This window comes from Vombatus ursinus, unplaced genomic scaffold (genome assembly GCF_900497805.2).
Source record: "Vombatus ursinus unplaced genomic scaffold, bare-nosed wombat genome assembly UNPS02004573.1, whole genome shotgun sequence".
Lineage (NCBI taxonomy): Eukaryota > Metazoa > Chordata > Mammalia > Diprotodontia > Vombatidae > Vombatus > Vombatus ursinus.
This window is the reverse complement of record NW_020944351.1, coordinates 1,252,378-1,274,966: the sequence shown is the minus strand read 5'-3', so window position 1 is coordinate 1,274,966 and position 22,589 is coordinate 1,252,378. Positions and strand designations below refer to the sequence as shown.

At 38.0% G+C, this 22,589-nt stretch overlaps 1 protein-coding gene across 2 annotated transcripts in view; it reads left to right on the top strand.

The window, feature by feature from the left end:
- Positions 1–22,589, top strand: part of PHF6 (PHD finger protein 6) — a 35,223-nt gene that overhangs the window by 7,076 nt on the left and 5,558 nt on the right. For both annotated transcript variants that reach the window (XM_027837859.1, XM_027837865.1), the window contains exons 4-9: positions 10,032–10,165; positions 10,436–10,479; positions 17,901–18,070; positions 18,232–18,375; positions 19,449–19,553; positions 22,314–22,447. In XM_027837859.1, the coding sequence (XP_027693660.1) occupies positions 10,032–10,165; positions 10,436–10,479; positions 17,901–18,070; positions 18,232–18,375; positions 19,449–19,553; positions 22,314–22,447 (731 nt within the window). The remainder of the gene's footprint in view (positions 1–10,031; positions 10,166–10,435; positions 10,480–17,900; positions 18,071–18,231; positions 18,376–19,448; positions 19,554–22,313; positions 22,448–22,589) is intronic.

Below are 22,589 nucleotides of genomic sequence, written 5' to 3'. Positions count from 1 at the left end.
AGATCAGTTTAATGAGAATTTTAGCTACTTGGGCCTCTCTTTGTGAACAGGACATCAGAGGTTCTTAAGGACAACATAGCTGCAATCTTGTAAATTGTGTGAATCAGTATAGAGGTCTTGACATTATACCATAAGAAATTATTTGGAGGGGAGGGCTCCTAGTGTAGTGGGTCATAAATCATTTTTTAAATCCCTTTATCTTTTCATGAGATAAAAGGAAGAAAATCAAACTCAGCTTATTGACTTTGGGGATATGGTGTCACAGGCTAAGGAAGACCTTGTCCTGTGCACTCTTCAAGAGGTCTGGGTTTTAATGTTAGCTCTGTTCCTGACTCACTTTGTAACCTTGGATAAGTCATTAAACTTCTACATTTTGGGGGTAAATTGAGGATAATACTAACCGTGTCACACCCCCCTACTCAGTAAATTTCAGTGACTCCCTGTTCCCTCCAGGAGGAAATAAAAAATCCTCTGTTGTTTTTTAAAGTTCTTCATTACCTGGCCTTTTCCTCCCTTCCCAGTCTTACACTTTACTCCCTTCCACATACTCTGCAGCCCGATGACACTGGACTCTTTGCTGTTCCTTGCACAATACACTCTGCATTTACTGAGTCCCCACATGTCACCTATACCTGCAACTCTCTCCTTCCTCATCTCTGCCTCCTGGCTTCAAGTCTCAGCTCAAATCACACCTTCTACAAGACATCCTTTAATGCTAGTGCCTTCACTCTGAGATTGTTTCTAATTTATCATCTACATATTTCTGGTACATAGTTTGCATATTGTCTTCCCCCATTAGACTGTGAGCTCCTTGGGAGCAGGGACTGTTTGCCTGTCTTTGTATTTCCAGTGCTTAGCAAAGTGCCTAGCACACAGTAAGTGTTTAATAAATGCTTGTTGACTGACTGACTGACCACTGCCTACTAAACAAGTATATTGTAATGCTGATTAATTTGGTGCTGCATGAAAGACAAGGTATTACCTTTTAAAGGCTATTCTGGTTTTCCAATCTTATTGCTACTACCCCCACAGTATCTCTAGAGTCCACCCATTTCTCTGCACTTCCACAGCCACCACCTTAATTTAGGCCCTCATCTCCTCTCACCTAGACTGTTACAATAGTCTCCAGCCTCTAACCTTTAATCCTCTTTAATCCACTCTCCACAGAAATGATATTCCTGAAGCAAAGGCCCTATTTCCCTGCTCAGAAAATTCCGGTGGCTCCCTATTGCCTCCAGGATCAAATATGAATTCCTTTGTTTGGCATTTAGAGCCCTTCACAGTCCGGCTTTCCTCTAGCTTTCCAGGCTTATACTTATTGCTCCCTTTATGCACTCTACAATCCAGCCAAAGGGGCCTAATTACTGTTTTTCAAACATAACATTCAATTTCCCACATCCTTCTGTGCCTTTGCATAGGTAATCCCACATGCCTAGGATGGACTACCTTCTCACCTCTGCTTCTTAGAATCTCTCACCAGCTTCCTTCTAAGCTCAACTCAAGTAACACCTCCTACTTAAGGCCTTTCTTGATTTCCACCTATCCCCCCCCCCCCAGTTACTAATCCCCCCCTCTACCCCAGTTACCTGGTATTTACTGAATTGTACCTGTTTCCTCTGAGTGAGTAGAAGTTTCTTAAGGGCAGGGACTATTTGGTTTTTGTCTTTGCAACCTCAGCCCCTAACAGTATCTAGCATGTAGTAGGTGCTTAATAAATGTTTGTTGGTTGATTTTTATATGGTACTACTAGTGGCTACTGAATATCACTGAGAATATCATTGAGCCTATATGTGATAAGAATAAATTACACACACACACACACACACACTTCTTCCCATAGTAATTAGAATAGACATTTCTCAAGCGTCTGTTATAATAAGAAACCAGAGGATAGCCTGGTTAAATAAAATCCACATATAATTTCAAGTCTTTTTTTACTTCCACCAAACCTTGAAGTGCTAGCAAGTAGCAAAATTGACAAACTGCAGTTGCTTTGTTTAGTCTTCAGTGAGCAATAAAAAGGCCAAAATCAGTCAGAAGGACAGAGCATCTTTGTAATTGATCAACTGGATAAACAGCAACTTCCTCTCCCCCAGCCCCCCAAGTTGACTTTTTTGTGTGTGAGACGTTTTACCGTGTGAGCATGTCTATTGTCGGCACAGCAGGCTGCCTGTTCATCTCATATCTATTGTCAGCACAGCAGGCTGCCTGTTCATCTGTGTTTCTAGGCGCATGGGTGCCAGTTGAAAGCAATTACCTCTGGAAAAGAACAAAGGCTTTTGAGCTTAGCTGCTTTCTAAAACAGCCTGCACCTGGTATTGCTCGGGCACCTTTGGGAAAGGAAGAAAATAGATGGGTACCCAGAGTGGAGAAAGTGGCTGAAGCTTAAGAGGAGCAGAGCCCCTGACTTGTGTCTGCCCCTTAAGAATGGGTGGCCCCATAATAACTTCCCTTCCTTCTCAGCTGCTGATACTTGGGATGTCCTCATTTTCCTTCTCTGTTATTCCAGGCCTTGCTTCTTAGGATTATAGATTTATAGCAGGAAGGGACCTTAGAGCTCACCTATCCAACCCCCTTACTTTACAGATGAGAGGTTAAATTGCTTCATCGTTGTCACAAAAGTAGTAAGTGGCAGAAGCCGAATTTGAATACTGGTCCTCTGACTCCAAAACCATCACTTCTTCCAGTATACCATGGTATTTGGTATTCAGTACAGGTTAGGTCTTTGGGACAAATGAAGGGGAAAGAAATAATGAGGCAAGGTTTCCCTACTCTGCATTCTCCCTGTTCCTCAGCATGCCATATCACTGACAGATATCTCTTAGGTGATCTCTTAGGGAGCAGCCTTGGACTAAAAAGATCACTAGACTAGGATTTGACAGGCCTTGCTTTTAGCCCCAGTTCTGTCATAGTGTGGCCTTGCAAAAATAGTTTCACTTCTCAGGTCTTCAGTTTCCTGATCTATATGAAGTGAGGGGTTCTGAACTTTTGTATGTGTCATGGAACCCTTTGGCAGTCTGATGAAACCTGTGGACTCCTCAGAAGGTTTTTAAATGCATAAAATAAAATACATAAGATAACAAAGGAAACCAATTATTTTGAAATATAGTTAGCAAGATATTAATGAAACAAGTTCGTAGAGCCCAGGTTAACCTATAGACTAGGTGATCTCCTAAGATCCCTTCTAGAGCTAGGATTCTTTCTCATGACTGTTGCTTAAGATCCCCAGCTCCTCTGGGGAACCCTCTGAATTTGGTAGCGTCTTGAAAACGTAGGTGATCTTTTGTCTATACAAAGATATACCTCTGACAGTAGAAAGCAAAGCAGGCGGGCCAATCCCCAAGGCCCTCAGAATAAAAAGTGCTGTTAGAGTCAATCCAAGATAGATTTATACTGGGAACCCCACTTCTTTACCGTATTGTCCCCTTCCACACTGCCGTATGTGGGAGGTCAGACCCAGGCCATGGATTCTGCCAGCAGTGATTTGGAGCTAGAGATAAGGGAAGAAGGGAACAAGCATTTATTAAGTGCCTACTATGCGCCAGGCTCTGTGCTTAGTACTATATTAATATTATCTCATTTGATCCTCACAACAACCCTGGGAGGTCAGTGGTGTTATCATCCCCATTTTACAATTGAGGGAACTGAGGCCGACATAGGTAAGTGACTTGCCCAGGGTCACAGCTAGTATGGGTCTGAGATCAGGTCTTCCTGACTCCAGACCCGGTGCTCTAGCCACTTAGCCACCTAGGGATAGTGCCTCATCCTACTGCCTAGGAGGTGGGGGTAAGGTGGGGGGGGGTGTCAAATAGAGTCACTGAGTTCCTGAAAAGTAAAAATGATGAGCTGTTATCTATTATCTTTCTGCAAGGGCTTATTGGGGATGAAAAATGTGTTCTTGGACCACACTGGCTAGAGAGCTCTTGGGCAATTCATTTAACTTCTCAGTGTTCCAGGGAACTCTAAGGCTCGAAGTTACCAATATGCTGTTTATTGGTATCACTGAAAGCACTTTCCACACCAGAAGTTGCCTATACAAGTGAAATCACAGGTCCAGACTTCTTCAAAATATATTACATGCTTTGGGATAAATGGACTTTGTGAGCTAGTCTGGGAACCTTACCTTACCTTACCTTACCAACATTGTTTTGCTGGGGAAATTCATTCTAAGTTCCAAACGATGGACTTAGAATGCAACTTGTTGGTAAATTGGGCATTCTTCATATTATTCTCCAGCTGCAGCAGCAGCAGTCGCCTAAAAACGCTGAATGGGGTTTTTTGCTCAGACATTGACCCTGGCTAAGAAATGTGACTTCCAGAGAGATAGTAAAACATAATCTCTATTAATGCTATCTTCACTTTTTTGAGATGGTTGGGAAGCAGAGTCTGCTTCAGCAGTATGTCGGAAGTACATTTTTCCCTAGATGAAGCTAAGTGATAGGATCATTATTATGTCTGCCTTATATAAATGACAAACTGGTTATCAAGATGAGAAAAAAGCACAGAATCTTAGAATCCAAGAACAAAAAAGTAGCTGAGAAGTTGGTTCAGTTCTGCCCCCTTGCCACTAGGCATAAATTGGATTGATCAAATCTAGATAAAATTATTGTCTGGCAATCTTAAATATTTCTGGGAAGTGAGATTGTTATTTTCCAAGTATCTAATATTCTTTTTTATATAAAACCTTTGTGTTATGTATAACTGAAATAACTCTCTCTCTAATTTATAGCTGTTTGCTGAGTATTAAGTATCTTCTATGTGCACTGGATTGTGCTGGGCACTAGGATTGCAAAGATGAAACCAGACATAGGCCCTTTCCTGACAGAGCTTACAGTCTAATTGGGATAGGGGATGGGGGCATGGGGACGAATAAGATAAATAAATTACAAACACCAGTTAATATATAAGAAGTGCACAGAAGGACAGATTGTCATGAGACGTTCCAGAAGTGAGTAATCACTTAGAGCTAGAAGTGACCTGGGAAGAATTTATGAAAGAGGTGATACCTGAGATGGACCTTGAGAGAAAGACAAAATGTGGGATATAGGCCGTTCTAGGCATGGACACAGCCTGACTAAGGTAGAAGCAAGAAAGGAAAGAATGAGATGAGAGAACTGATGAGTAGCCTTGTTTGGCTAAAACGTAGATTACATGCTGAGGAATCTGCAATTAAGTCTGGAAAGGTAGGTTTGGGAGTCTTATAATGAGAGACTTCAAATGCCAATATTAGAATACCTAAAGGTTTTGAGCAAAGGTGCGATATGATCAGATCCTGTGTGCTAGGAAGATTATTTTGGCAGCTATTGAAGGATGTGTTGAAGATAGAAGACTAGAGGCAGGAAAACCAATTAGTTGGGGCCACACTGAGGATATTTCCTATTGGAAAGCTAGGATGGAAACTGAGACATAGAGGAAGAGATGAGCTGTGTGAATAGAGTAGTAGTACGGTGCTCTGGTTAACTGAAGGTTCAGCACAGACCCTTTTGTGTTCTAACTCTGTTGCAAGTCTTTCTAAGAAATATTCGTCTATATTCCTACCCTAATAAGTACATTGCAGTGAACTTTTCATTTCTGGTTGAGAATCATGAAGTGCCTTGGCTTCATCATTTTTAACATCACACCTCATTGCTTTACTATAATTTTAGTCATACAAGGTATAGGAAATTGACCTGAATATATCCACTGTATATCCTGGAAATCAGTTTTCATTCTAATTTTTCCCCTTTTTACCCCCGCCCTGACAATTACAGTTAACTGAAGATTCTGATTAGTTCAAATTTTACTATAGGTTACTTGCTTGAAAAATTTGAAAAAGAAGAAAAGTTAGTAAGTGGAAGGACCAATTGAGGGGAAAAAAGGCATTTTTGAGGGCTGATTGTTGGAAACTGAAGAGTTTGCAGGTTTCTTCAGCCTTTCCTCATCTAGCTGTCTGTCACTTAGGGAAACACTGCAGCAGTTAGGTGTCATGTAAAGTAAATAACTGAACTCATCCCGTGTTCATTCAGTAAGCACTCACCTCCCTTTTTTTATACAGAGAGTCATTAGAAGTCCCTCTGGTCCCTCTTCCAAACTCTTTGATTGATGTTTTGGACTATATGTTTTTAAGTTAACTAATTAGGTCTTAAAAAGTGATTGGGGGGAGGGGCAGCTAGGTGGTACAGTAGATAGAGCATGGGCCCTGGAGTCAGGAGGACCTGAGTTCAAATCTGGCCTCGGACCAGACACTTGACACTTAGTAGCTGTGTGACCCTGGGCAAGTCACTTAACCCCAATTGCCTAAAAGAAAAAAGAAAAAGTGATTGGAGAGTGAGTTTTTAGGATAGGTGTAATTTATGGTCAGTTTACTTAGTTTAAATTATGTAGCATCAAATGGAGCTTTTCTTATTTTGATTTTAACATTTTTAATGCAGGTGTTTTGCTTATCCACTTATGCTGAAAGATACATTCCTTTATGACTTCTGAAGATAATTTAGAAGGAATAGCTAGGAAGGCAGAGACAAGAGCTTTGAGAGGTCCAATGAGAATAAAAACTGGGTCATTGATTATTATTGGCTGACTTTGTTTAATTATATATACATTCTTCATTGCCTTTTTAAAAAATCTTACAGTTCATGTGATTATACACTTAAGAGATTTTGTTTGTTGTTTAATCGTATCTGACTCTTTGTGACCCCTTTTAGGGTTTTCTTGGCAAAGATACTGGAGTAGTTTGCTATTTCCTTCTCTAGCTCATTTTACAGATGAGGAAACTAAGGCAAATAGGGTGCAGTGAGTTGCCCAGGATCACACAGCTAGTAAGTGTCTGAGGCTGGATTTGAACTCGTAAAAATGAGTCTCCCTGCCTCCAGGCCTGACACTGTCTCCATTGCAGTGCCACCTAGCTTCCCCACTTAAAGAGCTAGAAGGGACCTTATAGGCCATCTAGTCCACTCCTCTCATTTAACAGTGAAGAAACTGAGGCCCAGAGAGGATAAGTGACTTGCCTGAGGTCACACATATAGTAAGTGACAAAGCTAGGATCTGAACTCAGGTTATCTGACTCTTGGAATCTCATAATTTTCACATGAAATTGATGCCTTATCATCTATACTGAATTCTCAGTTATTTATGCTCAATGGAAGTCAACTCAATGGCATTTAGAATCCAAAAATGATAATAATTCACATTTACATTGCACTGATACTTCTTGGGAAGAAAAATATGCTTTGCTGTGTGGGGGAGGAGGGTGTGTCACTGAATATATGGGTATGTTTGGTGTATTTATTCTTAGACATTGCCATTGCCAAGCAGAGTATAAGGTAGATTTGGGGCACAGTGAGTAGAGCAGTTGAGGTGGAGCACTGGTTTTTATTAGGTAAGTAGTAAGAGTTAAGGCTGGAGCTAGATGAGGACTTTGAATCTCAAGCTAAGGAGTTAAGACTTGATCTTGTCACAAATTACCATCGTAGTAGCTGAATGCAGACTTTTGAACAGGGTAAAATGACTTACTGGGAATACATTTGTAAAGATCTCAATAACTCTTCTGTAACACATTTGCAGCTATGTCAGCAGATGTAAATTGGAAATTTAAATTTCTTTTCCTTTGGCTGTTTTGTTTCTTTTAAACAGCTGTGGGTAGGCTGGATAGTTTAGAAAATTGCTGGTATGCTCTCCAGTTTCTTCACCAGTCTTGAGTTGACTGTGGATGCTGCATAAAACCAGTGCTCATGAACACTGGTTGAATAAAATGTCTGTGTAGATATATACCAGTCCTTTCAACAAAATCATTATCATCCTCACCCCAGAAGGTGAACTGATAGCAAATAAAAGCAGCAAATTTTTCATTCACTTGTTTCAAGTTTCATTTCATTTGTTTAAACCATTTAATTATGGCAAGTTTACATGCATAACTATACCTGAAATCTTTTAGCACATTTTAGACTTTCTGTCATTTTTGTTATATTTAACAGAGGTGAGTACTCAAAGTATTTGTCATGTTTCACCCATTTTATGTTCTCCCTATTTTTGCATGTCAACAAAATAATTTATTTTTTCCAAATGATCAATGTCACATTATTTATATGGGCAACAGCAGTAGCTCTGCTGCTTACTACCTTTGAGCAAATCATTTACACTGAGTGGGCCTCAGTTTCCTCCTCTCTAAAATGTGAGGCTTTAGACTGGATCACCTTAAAGGTCCCTTCTAGCTCTTTAATTCTGTGATCCTCCAAGACATCATGACCAAATCTGTTTGAATGCCTCACTCACAAGCTGCCTACTGAAGAAATCATCAGGAATCACATTATAGTGGCTTTTTTTCCCCTATGGGAATTCCTGAAGTAACTCTGAGGTTCCTCGTAAGTTATTTTGGCAAACGGCATTTCCTGAGTACTGGTGACAGGGCCTGTAGCATTGATACAGTGGCTCCCAAATTTCCAAGATTCACCTATAATAAGGAATTGTTTTGTTATAACATATATTAACACATTAATGTGTTTCAAAATGATAGATTGGATAAGAGTTGGGAAGATTGGAAAATAAGCTTTTTGCTGAATGCATAATCATCTCTAGTTCACAAGAATGGCTTAAGGGAGTAGTTTTTTGAAATACAGTACAATAGCTAACATTTATATAGTGCTTACTATGTGCCAGGCACTGAGCTAAGGGCTTTACAATTATTATCTCATTTGATCCTCACAACCACCCTGGGAGGTAGGTATTATTGTCATCCTCATTTTACAGGTGAGGAAACTGAGGCAAGCAGAGGTTAAGTGACTTGCCCAGGATCATACAGCTAGTTAGTGTCTGAGGCTGGATTTGAATTCAGGTCTTCCTGATTCCAGGCCTAGTGCTTTATCCATTGTGCCACCTACTTGCCAGCATGGCAGCAATATTCATGGGCATGTTCTTTACCTTAGAATTAAGGAGAAGGAATAGAAAGAAATTTCTGAGCTAGGAAATGTTACCATCAAAGACAAAAAAAAGAAGAAAGGAGTGTTCACAAGTTCACTTAATGGTCTACAGTCTCATCTAGTAAAAAAAAAAAAATCCTCAGTAAAATAAAACAAAGTTCCAAAATACTTAATTGTAATCAATTTTTTACTCTTTAAAAAAAACACACTTTTAAAAAAAGTACTGCAGTTAGGAGTTAACTATTCATGCATTTGACCTTAATATATGATGTGAACATTAAGTATTGTAGACTGTTGAAATTGAAGAAACTTCATTATATATGTAGCTAACTAAACTCCAGATATCTTTGAGGTATTAAATATTAAACTGACTCCCCTACAGCCACCCCTGAAAACAGATATCTTACTAGGTCTCCACATCCTTTATGATGTCTTTTCACCCTAAATTTAGTGGTAATTTTTGCCCAAAGATAGGTTTCAGTTTGTGTTCTTCTATGAGATAAGTTATTTTTATGATAAAGGGTAGTTTTCCTTGCATACTGTTTTGTGTAGTTTTGTTCATCTAGAGCATGGCTTCTTCACCTAGGACCTTGGAACTTGTGTAATTTTTAAAAATATTTCACTGGTTGTATTTCAGTGTAATTGGTTTCTTTTGTATAAAATAATCCTATGTATTTTATCTTATACACTTAAAAACATTATTCTGAGAAGGGTTCCATGGACTTTATGAGCCTACTAAAAGGGCCCATGGCAGAAAAAAAGGTTAACTCCTAAACTAAAGGAATCCTTGCTTGTAAGACAGTTGGGGGGGGGGGGCGTTGTCATAAGCCCCTTTTGTAATCATTATTATTCTGGCCACATAGCTTTCTATATGAAGCTTCTTAATAGTAGTGTAGACTTTGTCAGTTCTTAACTAGAAAACAGAAAATGACTTTACAATTGAGATTAATTGGAAATTATTTCCAGGAGGGAAGGACCAAGAAAGGAAATAACATTATTAGTTTGAATATTGTATTGACTCACCTGTCTTCCTTGGTGGAAATTGACGTGCCTCTAGTTTAAATGTCATGGTCTAAATGAAATCTTCCATACTAATAATATTCATGGGGGGGGGGTGTTTTTTTGTGTGTTTTGCTCTAGATGTGCTCTTTATGCCATTGTCCAGGAGCAACAATTGGCTGTGATGTGAAAACGTGTCGCAGGACTTACCATTACCACTGCGCATTGCATGACAAAGCTCAGATACGAGAGAAACCTTCACAAGGAATTTACATGTAATCATTTTTTCATATTTACCCTCTTTGTAAAGAAATCTCCAAAAATCTGAACGTCTTCTCTATATAACCAAGCATATCATCCTCTCGAGGTACTTTAACTATATGGAATTCACTGCACAGAGGAAAACTGTAGGAATTTTGATACTCAGCTCTTAGCCTAACTGTCTCATGGCTATGAAGAGTGAAACATCCTGCTAGTTTTCTTAATTGAAAATGAGCTTAATATCATTTGCTTACTTGGTAATTTTTAACTGCTTCATTTTATAGGGTTTATTGCCGAAAACACAAGAAAACTCCACACAACTCTGAAGGTAAAACTCTTCAACCGTCTTCTAATTTCAAGAAGATGCGTTAATTGAGTGAATTGGATTGAACCAATATATATTGTTAAGAAATATTTGAAAATCCTAAATGGAGTTGGAAGAATTAAGTAAAATGTTAAGATAAATTTAATATACAGAGTGAAATGATGAGAATTCTCGAATAAATATCTGTCCTAAGGTTCTTGTTGAAGGTGATATGCTATTCTTTAGGAAGAAAGTTTTTGGTGGATGATTTATAAGTGCAGGTAAGTGAATTGATAGGTTTTTAAAGTAGTAATTAGTATTACTGTTGACCATAATATTTCAGTTACTGTAGAATATAATTGAGATTCAGAAGATGAATAGTTTCTGTGATTGTCAAACCTATTAAATTAAAAACCACATTATGATACTTTTTTAAAAAATCATTCCAACCATCAGCCTGAGCCAGCAGAAAATGAGTAAATTTACAGTATATACTGATTTTCCTTTTTAAGTTTATATAAAACTGGATAGTCAGATTTCTATGTACGAAATTGCGCGTGATTTTTGGAAAGCATGGAAAGTAACAGCTTTGATTTATTCTATATTGTCAATATAAAATGCTCTTAAGTTTAATCAGGGATTTTATTTAATTTTATTCTTACCATCTAGATTTTGGGGGTTCCAGACTTGTGATATCATTGGTGTAGAGAAACTCCTTTGATTAATGCAGGTTGGCAATTTATCTGTACTTCATAGTCTCAGAGAGTTGCCCGCGGGCACTGAGATTTGATGACTTTGCCATGGGCAGTCATATAGCAAGTATGTGTCTGAGACAGGACGTGACCCCAGAACTGCCTGACTCCATGGTCAGCCCTTTAGCCACTACATCTCTTTTCCTCCTACCATTTAGGTTAATGATAGAAACAACTGATAGTTCTCTTTCCTAGCCCCAGTGAATGTGTCAGTACAAATCAAAATGATATAAGTACCCTTATCTCTTTGGAATTTTTGTCTTTTATAAATGACTTACTGTCCATTTGTGACTATAATTTAATACAAATATGCCAGTTAAATTAGAAGTTTGATTTGATTTAGAATAACTTTAACTCTTATAGATATAAGGAAGTATGTTGACTGTTTAGTTACCTAGATGTCTAGAGGTATTGGTTATCAAGGCCTACTGTATAAACTGTTCCCTGCAAGGTAGATTGTAGATAAGTGATTGGTACAGAGTGCTTTTGTAGCATAAATGAATTTAGATTTATAAGCTTTTATGGATTTTAATTTAAAACTAGAATTAGAATTTAAAAATTTTTGTTATCTGTAGAAACTACTCACTTTGGCTGCTGCTATGAATTTTATCAATCTGTTCAGAAACATTGCCTAATAGAGACTGGTTCCTTTTTACCTTTTTATGGGTTTATTTCTTGGTTTGCTGGTGTGGGGTATTGCCATCATGTGACAAAGAAAAGAAAGAACTGTTTTTCTTTTGTTTTACTGTTTTGGGAAAACAGATTTAAGGTCTGAGGAATGATTTTGAATGTCTCTCTATGCAGCAGGAAAATTTATCCAAGAGTAAAGGAAGGCATGTGTTCAAACTTCCCAGGACAGCTTTTTTTTTTACTAGAAGACCTAAGCTATCTTTATCATCTTCCCCAAAGTCAATCTTATTTCCACAAAAGCAAGAAAAACTGTTGTTAGTTAAATGCTTACTATTTTTTATAGTAAGATTATTAGGTTTGATACAGTAAAGGGGTGTGTGTGTGTGTGTGTGTGTGTGTGTGTGTGTGTGTGTGTGTGTGTGTGTGTTTAGTTAGGTTCGGTATAGGCCCAGCCTACCTCATTTTAGACAGAAAGACTCATCACCAGGTTGGCCTTAGGGTGATGAATTTTTTCAGTTAACAGCAACTCTTGAAGAGAAACCCCTTTATCTTAGAGAAACTGTGATCTGTATTAGCAGAAAGAGTATTCACACGGATGAAATCACAGATCCTTGAGGTAGTGAAATAAGAAATCAGCCTATATATGCTGCAGAACACAAACACAAGAGGCACCAATATATGCTATAGTTAAGCTTATTTTACAAGACTTGGAATTTAATTTTATTAAGTATCTCTTTGGCCTAAATATAGACCATACGCCTAAAGTAAGATCTTTGAAAGGAAAAAGGACCAAGGTATACCCCAAAAATGAACAAGGCTAAGCTGCAGTAAGGTTGATAAAGGTATTATCTTGACTGTAGCTTTGTTTCCATGACATAACATTTGTTCCTATGAGAAAACAGAATCTACTTTGTGGTCTGGTTTCCAGGAATCTGTTGCATGAATGAACAAGTACTGCCTGTATATAGGAATGCACTAGAGCCTTGTGTGCTAGCTTCATAACCACGTACTCTCTGTTAGATAGATATACACTTTGCCAGTACTTAAAATGGCTCATATGTAGGCCATTCCAGCTTATTATATCAGGTCAGTTTGATATGCCATGATATTAATTTCTTCACTTAATATAATAGAATTTTAAAATAGTAAAACCTTGTAATTATGTCACCAAGAGTCCTATGTTTAACAACTCTTTTCATCTTTTTTCTCGCAGTTACAACCTAGAATAGTGGAAATAGTTTTGAGCTACCATTCTAGGATACTAGTCTGGATATTTTACAAGGCCAAGTTTGGAAACTAAATTTATGTGACTCGCTTGCTTGGTCTACCATTAGTTTGCTTTGTCGATACCTGTTCTTAGGGACAGCCTGCTGTGTAGACAGCTTCCAATATGGCCCGTCTTGAAGAGTACATTATTACCTCTCCCCCTTCTCCACTGCTACTCGCTGGCCTGTGCAAACCAGCAAAAAAGCAAGACCCTTCTGGATTGGGCATTGCACAGAGAACTTTGGTGGGGGGGGCGGGACCCAAAAACCAAGGAAGAGGGAAATCTAGGCCTGGATGAGGCACCATAGTTAGGGGCCCTAGGTGACCAGGTGTCAGGGAGATAGCATGAAGGACACACTCATATCTATCAGTTCAGTAAACAGTAAGCACTTACAAGACACTGTGATACAAAGACCAAAATATGAGGCCACCCTTACCTGCACTTCAGAGTTTCCCCAAAGGCCTACCTAGCCTGTTGTTAGAAGTAATATATACCATTAAAAATTAGCAGTGGTAATCGAAAGTATGCACTGTGCCACTAAGATTACTTAGATCAAGGTGCTATTCAGGCTAGTGGTATCACTCATTTTTCTCATCATTTTATGCTTTGTGCGTGTGTGTGTGTGTGTGTGTGTGTGTGTGTGTGTATGTATGTGTGTGGCTAGAATATTTAAGCATAATCATAGTGGTTTGGGGGTTTTGGGTTTTTTTTCTGCCAGTGTTACCCTATTATGGAAAAAGCATCATTTTGGCAATAACTCAATCTTATTGTCATTTTTTTTAATTAGTGCTTTATTAAAGTGCTAAAACCATCGAACATTAATTGAGCAACTACAGAGAAACTGACACTGTAATGAGTGCATTGAACAGTGCCATTGTTAGATAGCCACTCTTTTTTTCCATTTTCTACCACTCACCATAGGAATTGCAGGCTTTTATGCTAGGGATTGAAGGGAGATTGAGCACATCATGAATTTCACATCTCCGAGGGCGAGTGCTGTAATTCCTGTGTTGAAGGAGGAAAAAAATTTCGCCCACTGTAGAGATATTCATCTTTAAACTACCCACCCTAGGGATTTGTAGCAGATCATGATCACAAACCAAGTTCTACTTTAAACTGTCTTAACTTTAACTCTTCTGTTATACCATTTAAGACCTCCATCACCTACAGTAGCTTTAGATAATTTCAAAAGTCCCATCTTAATCACTGCTCATCTTTGTATGACCTGCATTGAAAAGTAATAGGCAGAATTTAAGTTGCATGTAGGTTTATTTTGTAATATTTTATTAAAATAAAATTAAAAAGTTAGGACATTTTATATCATCCTCACAGTGTGAAGAACTATGACACACTTGAATCCACTTAGTTAAATTCACTTTCAGTATCACATTAGGAGGGGCAGCTAGCGGGCACAGTGGATAGAGCACTGGCCCTGGAGTCAGGAGGACCTGAGTTCAAATCTGACCTCAGACACATGATACTCACTAGCTGTGTGACCCTAGGCAAATCACTTAACCCCAGTTGCCTAGCCAAAAAAAAAAAAAAAATAGGGCAGCTAAGTGGCACAGTGGATAGAGCACCAGCCCTGAAGTCAGGAGGACCTGAGTTCAAATCCAGCCTCAGACCAAACACTTGACACTTACTAGCTGTGTGACCCTGGGCAAGTCATTTAACACCAATTGCCTTAAAAAAAAAAAAAAAACAAGTATCACATTAGGTTATTTGGTCATCGCACATAACCACAGCCTACTCTTTGGGCACTGATAAAAGGTAGGGCCACTAATAAAGAGCCCCAAGTGAAAACTAACATAGGCCTTTTTCACTCATTTTCATTTTAAAGAGGCTGAGATTCAGGGAAATTACTAGGAAGAGATGAAAGTATTGGATTGGTCCCAGAATTTCCCCTCCTCACCCATGTACAAGACTTGATTTAATAGGAACTGTAGCAGCATAAAGAAAGAGTAATTAGGAATTCAGAATTAAATACTGTCTAGTCAGTTGGACGAATGATTGAATTATCTCTTATTTCTAGTTATCTCAATCTTGTGGAGGTAAATACAGATTGTTTGCAGTGTAGCTCTCTAGAGCCAGACAGACAAGTTCAGTAGGAAAAACCATGAGGCTCTGTATGCCATTAGAGTATGATCCAGAGGTCTTTGTGGCCATGCTGGAAGAGGAAAAACCAAGCTTTCCACTCAGTTATTTCAGTTTTCTTCCCTGCTTCCTTTTAACTGTCCTTAATTGTTGTAACTGCTATAATTCTGAGTGTGGTTTAAGTCCTAACTCGGCCACTTGCTAGCTATGTAAGTCATTTTACTAACTCTTTGAGCCTCAGTTTCCTCATCTGTAAAATGCAGATGATATTTGCACTACAACTACCTCACGTGAACACTGTGAACCTTCAAGTCCTGGATGAATGTGATCTGCTGTTATTCTTCCCATGACATTTACAAGTATGTAGGTCAGTTCTGCCTGTGTGTAGTTTTCTGATGGCTTAATTCTCTCATTATTTATTTCCCCTTTAAAATTCCCCTCTCTACATGCTGGAATGTGAAGTGTGAGATCAGTGTTCAGTGATTATTAGAGACAGTACCTTCATGTAAAGGAGCTAGAACACTTACTGCTTTTTGCCAGTGGGAGGAGACCAAAGGACACGGCTTCCTCCCAAACTGCTATTGTCATTGGAATAGTGATGGTGGCAGCAGGAGAAAAGAAGGCCTTAAATAAATGACCATTTGGACGTGGTCCTGTAACAGGTGGTATCGAGAACAATTCAGATACTTGTATAAGCACCCCTGGCCTGTATGCTTTCCTAGTCACTAGTTAAGAATTTTTACACTGAGCTTGTGATTAGGAATTTGGAGTTTGGCTTCTCTGGAGGGGTACCCTGGGATGTGCCAAGCCCTCAGGAATGGGTACTCTCACAGCAGCTGCTGCACCAGCTCCTGCCACTGCTTCAAAAGGCCAAAGCACCCACCCTGCTAGAGTTGTTCAGGTCGTGGCCACTGATAAGAAAGCAGTCATAACTGCTACTACTTTGGGGAGTGCCTCTAGTGACCCTTGGAAAATCCATAAAATTGGTAGCCATGGCTACTGAGGTTTTGCCTGGAGCAACTGTTGCCGAAATGTTTCAGGCCCGAGGAGATCTTTCTTCAATTGATAGGAATCCTACATACAGAAAAGGTAAGTAATGGAAGAGTTTGGTTCAACATTTAAAGACAATAATCTTAATATCTCGTGTTTCTTATAGTTTAAAAAAAAAACCATCATACTGCATTGGTCCTTCTTGAATCATGAAATAGATACTGTTAGCTATTGAAAAACATCTAGGAGAGAATGAGATAGTGAAAATATTTGCATTTTGAAAATTATTGAGCTTCCTTTGTTTTTTAGAAGGCACGATGAATTCTTTTGAACTCAATATTTTCATCTGTTTCTGTGAAGAATAAGTAATTATTGCTGCAGTAAGGTACAGAAACATAGTCTCTTAGACAAATCCAGTTGTATGTAGGTAGCATCTTAGACCTTCTCTCCCTTGACACATAATACCTTTTAAATATTTTGAAAAGAATTAGCATCTGCAAGAATAGGAATCACTGTGCTTTCTTAGTAAGAAATTAATCAGTGAAATGGTAAGACAGGAGATTGGCAGTGACCTGTGGAAAAGTAAACAGGAAGGAAAGAAAAAAGCTTGCAGGAACAGTACTCTCAAATTGTCCTTCTTTTTCTTTCTTTTTTGATATTTAAATGATCAGTTGCTTAGGCTCTTTTTAAAAAAAGCACTTTTTATAGGCCAAATATTAGACAAGTGAGCATTCAGTTACCATGTTAGTTTTCTTCAAGCATAGTGCTTTGCACATAGTAAGTGACTAAAATGCTTTTGCATCCATCTATCAAGATTTTTCAGTATAATTTAACATCTTACATATGTTAGACACATAAATATATGAATGAATGGATATATTTCTTTAATGATAGCTATCCAAGTCCAAGAAGGGAGATCTAAAATTGTGAAATATTGAAAAACTACCTAGGAAAACAGTCATTGATTCCTTAACCCCGTGCTTAATGGGATAAAAGTTACATATGTAACTTTTAAGTGTTTCTAATTGCTTATATGTATAGAGGTCATTGCTAACAGATTTTCTACTGCTTGTTCCTTTTTCAAAGTGGGTCAGGAATGCATGTAGTATATAAACAGCTGGCTTGATTTGATTGATCAAAAGAGAGCCTTAGAGCTTTAAAGAAAGCAACATAGTTTGCTAAATTCAGTCACGTGATTTCCTTGGCAGACATAAGTTTATTTTACAGTTGTTAAAGTAGTATCAATACTTCTGTTTCCTTCATCTCAATTACGTAGTTCTTTTCATATAAGTTAGTATCTAGGTAAGTATGCTGTTATGATTGAAGGTTATCTAATTTCATTAAAAAAAACCAATATGAAGCAAAGCTTTCTAGGAACCTAAAATAACTAGAAATTTACATATGATCTTTTTAAAAAATCTTAACTAGTAGTAGAATTTGAAAATCTTCTGTATTGAGTTATGTGTTTAGATCATAAGAGTATAAATGCATGTTTTCTAGCTAGTACGTTTGGAGGAGAGTGTGATTAGATAAGGACTTTAACATTTGTTAAATGCCTCTGACATGTTTGATGCTTTTTGATGCTTTGGAATATATCAAAATTAGTCCCTCTCCTAGAATGTAACTTGCATGCTAAGGAAGAATTTAAACTCTAAGGACAAATAGTCATTATTGCTAGATTGATTTATGTATACTTTTCCTTAAATTTTAAGCCGCTGATGTAGAAGAGAGTATCAATGAACATGAATTGGAGCCTTCATCACCCATGGGAAAAAAGAAGAGTCGCAAAGGAAGGCCAAGAAAAATGATTTTAAAGGGGCAGTCAGAAGATAATAGATCTACATCCTCTCATGGCACAGATGAAATAGAGAGCAGTTCCTATGTAAGTAGAATTTAAGTGTATCCTTATTCATTTTGTCACTTTTAATATTATGGTTTATCAGTTGAGAAGATGTCCTGCTATGAAATAACAAAAGCTTGAGTCACTGACATGGATTTTCTAAAAATTGATTTTTTTTTTTTGGGGTGGGGGTTGACTTTCAGAGAGAGAGGTCTCCACACAGAAGCAGTCCCAGTGATACCAGGCCTAAATGTGGATTTTGTCATGTAGGTGAAGAAGAGAATGAAGCAAGAGGAAAGCTTCATATATTTAATGCCAAAAAGGCAGCTGCGCATTATAAGTGCATGGTAAGCATGGTTTCTTATGTGTGGTTTGTAAATATGTCCTTCAAATGTTCAATAAATGTATATCTTGGGGCTGCTAGGTGGCACAGTGAATAGAGCACTGGCCCTGGAATCAGGAGGACCTGCGTTCAAATATGGCCTCAGACACAACACTCACTAGCTGTGTGACTCTGGGCAAGTCACTTAACCCCAATTGCCTCATACAAAAATATAATAAAATAAAAACAAATTTATATCTTTTGACTAAGGGAAAATAATTCTTACTGGAATTAGCACTTTCTATCAAATTGTATTAATTGCTGTGAAATATTATATTCAGGGGATTCTGATAAAATTTTCAAGTAATTTTTTGGTGAGTTGCCAAATATAGGAATTTTTCCTATTATGCTTTTTTTTTTTGGTGAGGCAATGGGGGTTAAGTGACTTGCCCAGAATCACACAGCTAGTTAAGTGTCAAGTGCTTGGTCTGAGGTCAGATTTGAACTCAGGTCCTCCTGACTCTAAGGCCGGTGCTCTATCCATTGCGCCACCTAGCTGCCCCTTTTTTTTTTTCTTTTTTAAACTGCCTGTTCTGTAGCCTGGAGACTTGCCGAAATAAAATGGTCTCTAAGCTCTTGGGTGTATTTCCCTTTATTTTACTTAGTCAGAATTTGCAGTAATCATCATTCTCTAGCCCCTCTCCCAAAAGCTCTATGGCTTAGTGAGTGTTAGTGACCAAAGATCGTGACTTGGCTCATGGTCATAAATCCTGCATTTTTCAAGCTACTCACATCATTTATGCTGAGAGTTATCATTTAGGCAAGCCTTTCAAATGTGGAGAAAAGATGAAGCAACGTGGCTGTTGCCTTCAGACCTAAAAATATTTCCAAATCAAAATATTACTTATTGCCAAAATGAGCCTTAGTGTTTATGTCCTTGGTCTTCCTTTTGGCAGGCCTGCCTGTGAGAATACAAAAATCCTTGTATTTTATCCATAAACAAAAGTAATAGAATGTCTTTTTCTATTATACTTTTTCCTTATCCTTCATCAAAAAGAGATTCTGGATTTTAACGTCCTTGGATTTCTCTTCCTCTAGTTGTTCTCTTCTGGCACAGTTCAACTTACAACAACATCAAGAGCAGAGTTTGGTGACTTTGATATTAAAACTGTCCTTCAAGAGATTAAGCGTGGAAAAAGAATGGTATGTTCTTTTCTCTCCCTCTTTTGATACCAGGAGTGTTTGCTGTTTATCTTTCTGCTGTATATTTAGAACATAATTTCAAATTCATCCAGGCATTGAAAAACCTGGATATGAAGTTGCTCTACTATTATGACAAAGTACATTTTTGTAGATAGATGATATTGACCTGTTTGGGGAGTCAATGAGTGGATGGTGTTGACTACTTCCTTTCAGCATAAATCCTATACTGAGCCATGTCATTAGAGAAATGTGATTGATTGATTTCAGGTTATTTTGTGAGCAATGGACATGAACTAACACATTCAGTGATGCAATCTCAAGTGTTTCTAATTGTGATTTAAGCAGAAGGGGTTGTTTTTCAGATATGTGAAACAAGCTTAGTGACCCCTAGTGAGGCATCCATTTTAAGCACACATGTATAGTCTGGTGGCTCAGATATCCATCTTCGCCTTGCCATTATGTTTGGGAAATATGCCTTCACATGTTTTAAAAATATAATGAATTCCTAATATGCTGGATGTGTTTACCTGCTTATTCTTATCTGTGACTTATGTATATTTATGAATTACTACCTCCATTAGTGCTTATAGGTACTCTGAATTGTAGAAGATACACAAAATTTTTTTCAAACTAACACTTGTCTTTTAAAATATTGTGGTATTGATGATTTAAATCAGAGGTTCTTAACCTGAGATCCTTTAGCTCGTTTTAAAAATTTTTTGATAACTATTACAGTATGATTGGTTTCCTTTGTAATCCTGTATATTTTATTTTATGCATTTAAAAACATGATTCTGAGAAGGGGACCATGGGCTTCACCAGACTGTCTGCCAAAGGGGGTCTATAACACAAACAAGGTTAAAAACCCCTGCTCTAGATGCTATTTTGAACATGTAGAAAAAGAGAAACAGAAAGACATTAAATGGCCCAACTGATTTGGGAAGTGGGAGGGAAGGTGGTTTAGATTAGTGATTTCATTGGTGTAGAGAACTTCCAGTAAGAAAAGTCACTCCATAGATGCTGGTTGGCAACATATCTGTAACTTAAAGAATTCTTTGGGACCTTGAGAACTTGTGCCTCCTGTGATGGCACTGCCAGTATCTGTCATTGGCAGGACTTGAACCCAGGTTTCATTGAGTCCAAGGCTGACCTTCTGTCACTTATGCCAGGCTGCCTCTGACCAAATAGTAAACTTTCTTAAATAAAAGTGGACTTTATAGGAGAATTTCTGTGAGGATTCTTGACTTTGTCATTGGTTTATCTTGAAACCAGGTCATCATAGTGACTTATCAATTAATCTTCTGCATATGAGCCTCCTTTATAATGGAGTAGTGTCTGTCTCTATACAATACAGATTAGTATTCTTTTGGGCATGTAGCATGATACCTTATATTATTAATTTTTCCTGTGTGCCACTGAGTGACAGATGTTTGAGGGGACAGATCTTTGGAGTGACAATATTTCTGGAAGAAATTAATGCAAACTGGCTTTTTAGTAAATGTTTCATTATTAGAAATGTCAGTGGAGAATTTAAAGTGTTGGTGACATTTATCAAAATGAAATGTGGCTTTAAATTGTAGCAATAATAGTAGGGAGAACTGGTACTAGAATTTTCATCGGTATAGGGAATTCCCAGATGAGGACACTCTCTCTACCATTGCAGGTCAGCACCTTCTCTGCAACTTTCTAGTCTTAGATAGAACGTTACCTAGAGCACAGAGCTACAAAGGGACTTGCCTGGGCTTACACAGGCAGCATTCATTAGGCACAGGGCTTGAATCCAGAGTCACCAGCCTTCTGTCTGCTCTGCCTGCAAAAGCCTTTACTAAGTGCTGTCCTCATAACAACCTTGTAGGATAAACAGTACCAACAGTATTATTCCCATTTTACAGAGGAGGAAACTGAAGGGCCCAAGGAAGAAGTTGACTCATCCATGGTCAGATAGCTAAACTTTGTAGTGTTCTTTCCACTACATCACAATGCCTCAACTTCTGTTTCAGTTTCAGCTTATAGCTAATGGAGATGCATTTGTGCAGTGCACGGTTTAAAATGTGCTCCATATTCATTTGAGGTGCCAGCTGTATATTAAAATTAAATGTTTGAGTCTGAAAACTATGGCATACTCTTTGTTAAAAGAGCATATGAGCCTTTACATTTTGATTTTAGTTTGTGGTTTTATTTATTACAAAGTTAGCTTTAATGAACATGAAGCTACTGACATCCCTTCCAGTTCTCCTGTTCTCTTTACAACTATGTAAGAAAGGATGTTTATTGAAAAAGTGTATGTGCTTCTTTTGTGTTCTACATTGGCAAGGTTTGCCTGCCATGTAGGGCATATAGATATACATCAGAAAATGACAGTGAATGGAAAAAGACCACACTCTTTTGTTTTATAGAAACCAATTTTCCAGTGTTCCACCATCTTAATATAGTTTGCTTAGCCATTTCCCTGTTGTTGAACAATTGAGTTGTTCATGGTTTCCCCACCTCTTATTGCTGTTAAGATCATCCCCGGGACAGCAGTATCACCGTGTCCATATACTTGTTTCAACATTAAGGTTTATCATTTTCATTTCTTTCACTAATTTAATAAGTATCTAATGATATCTTAAAGTTGACTTAGTCTTGATTCCTTTGGTTGTGGGTGAGTTCTACCTGTTTTCTACATGGTGATTTATTATATGTATTTGTTTTATGTGTAAACTGTGGAGTGAACTGTCAGTCCTACTTACGGGTACTCCTCTCTGTCCCTGGTAACAGAAGTGTACACTTTGTAGCCAGCCCGGTGCTACTATCGGATGTGAAATCAAAGCTTGTGTCAAGACTTACCATTACCACTGTGGCGTGCAAGACAAAGCTAAATATATTGAAAATATGTCCCGAGGGATTTACAAGTAAGAAACTATAGTTCTTGATCTTTCTTTTAAAAGTAAACAATTAAATAATTATGTTTCAAAAGAGCACCTTACCTTATGCTGCAATTGGTGTTCCCCATAGCTTTGGTAGCACAAAGTCAGAGGTGGCTGCACAGGCCGT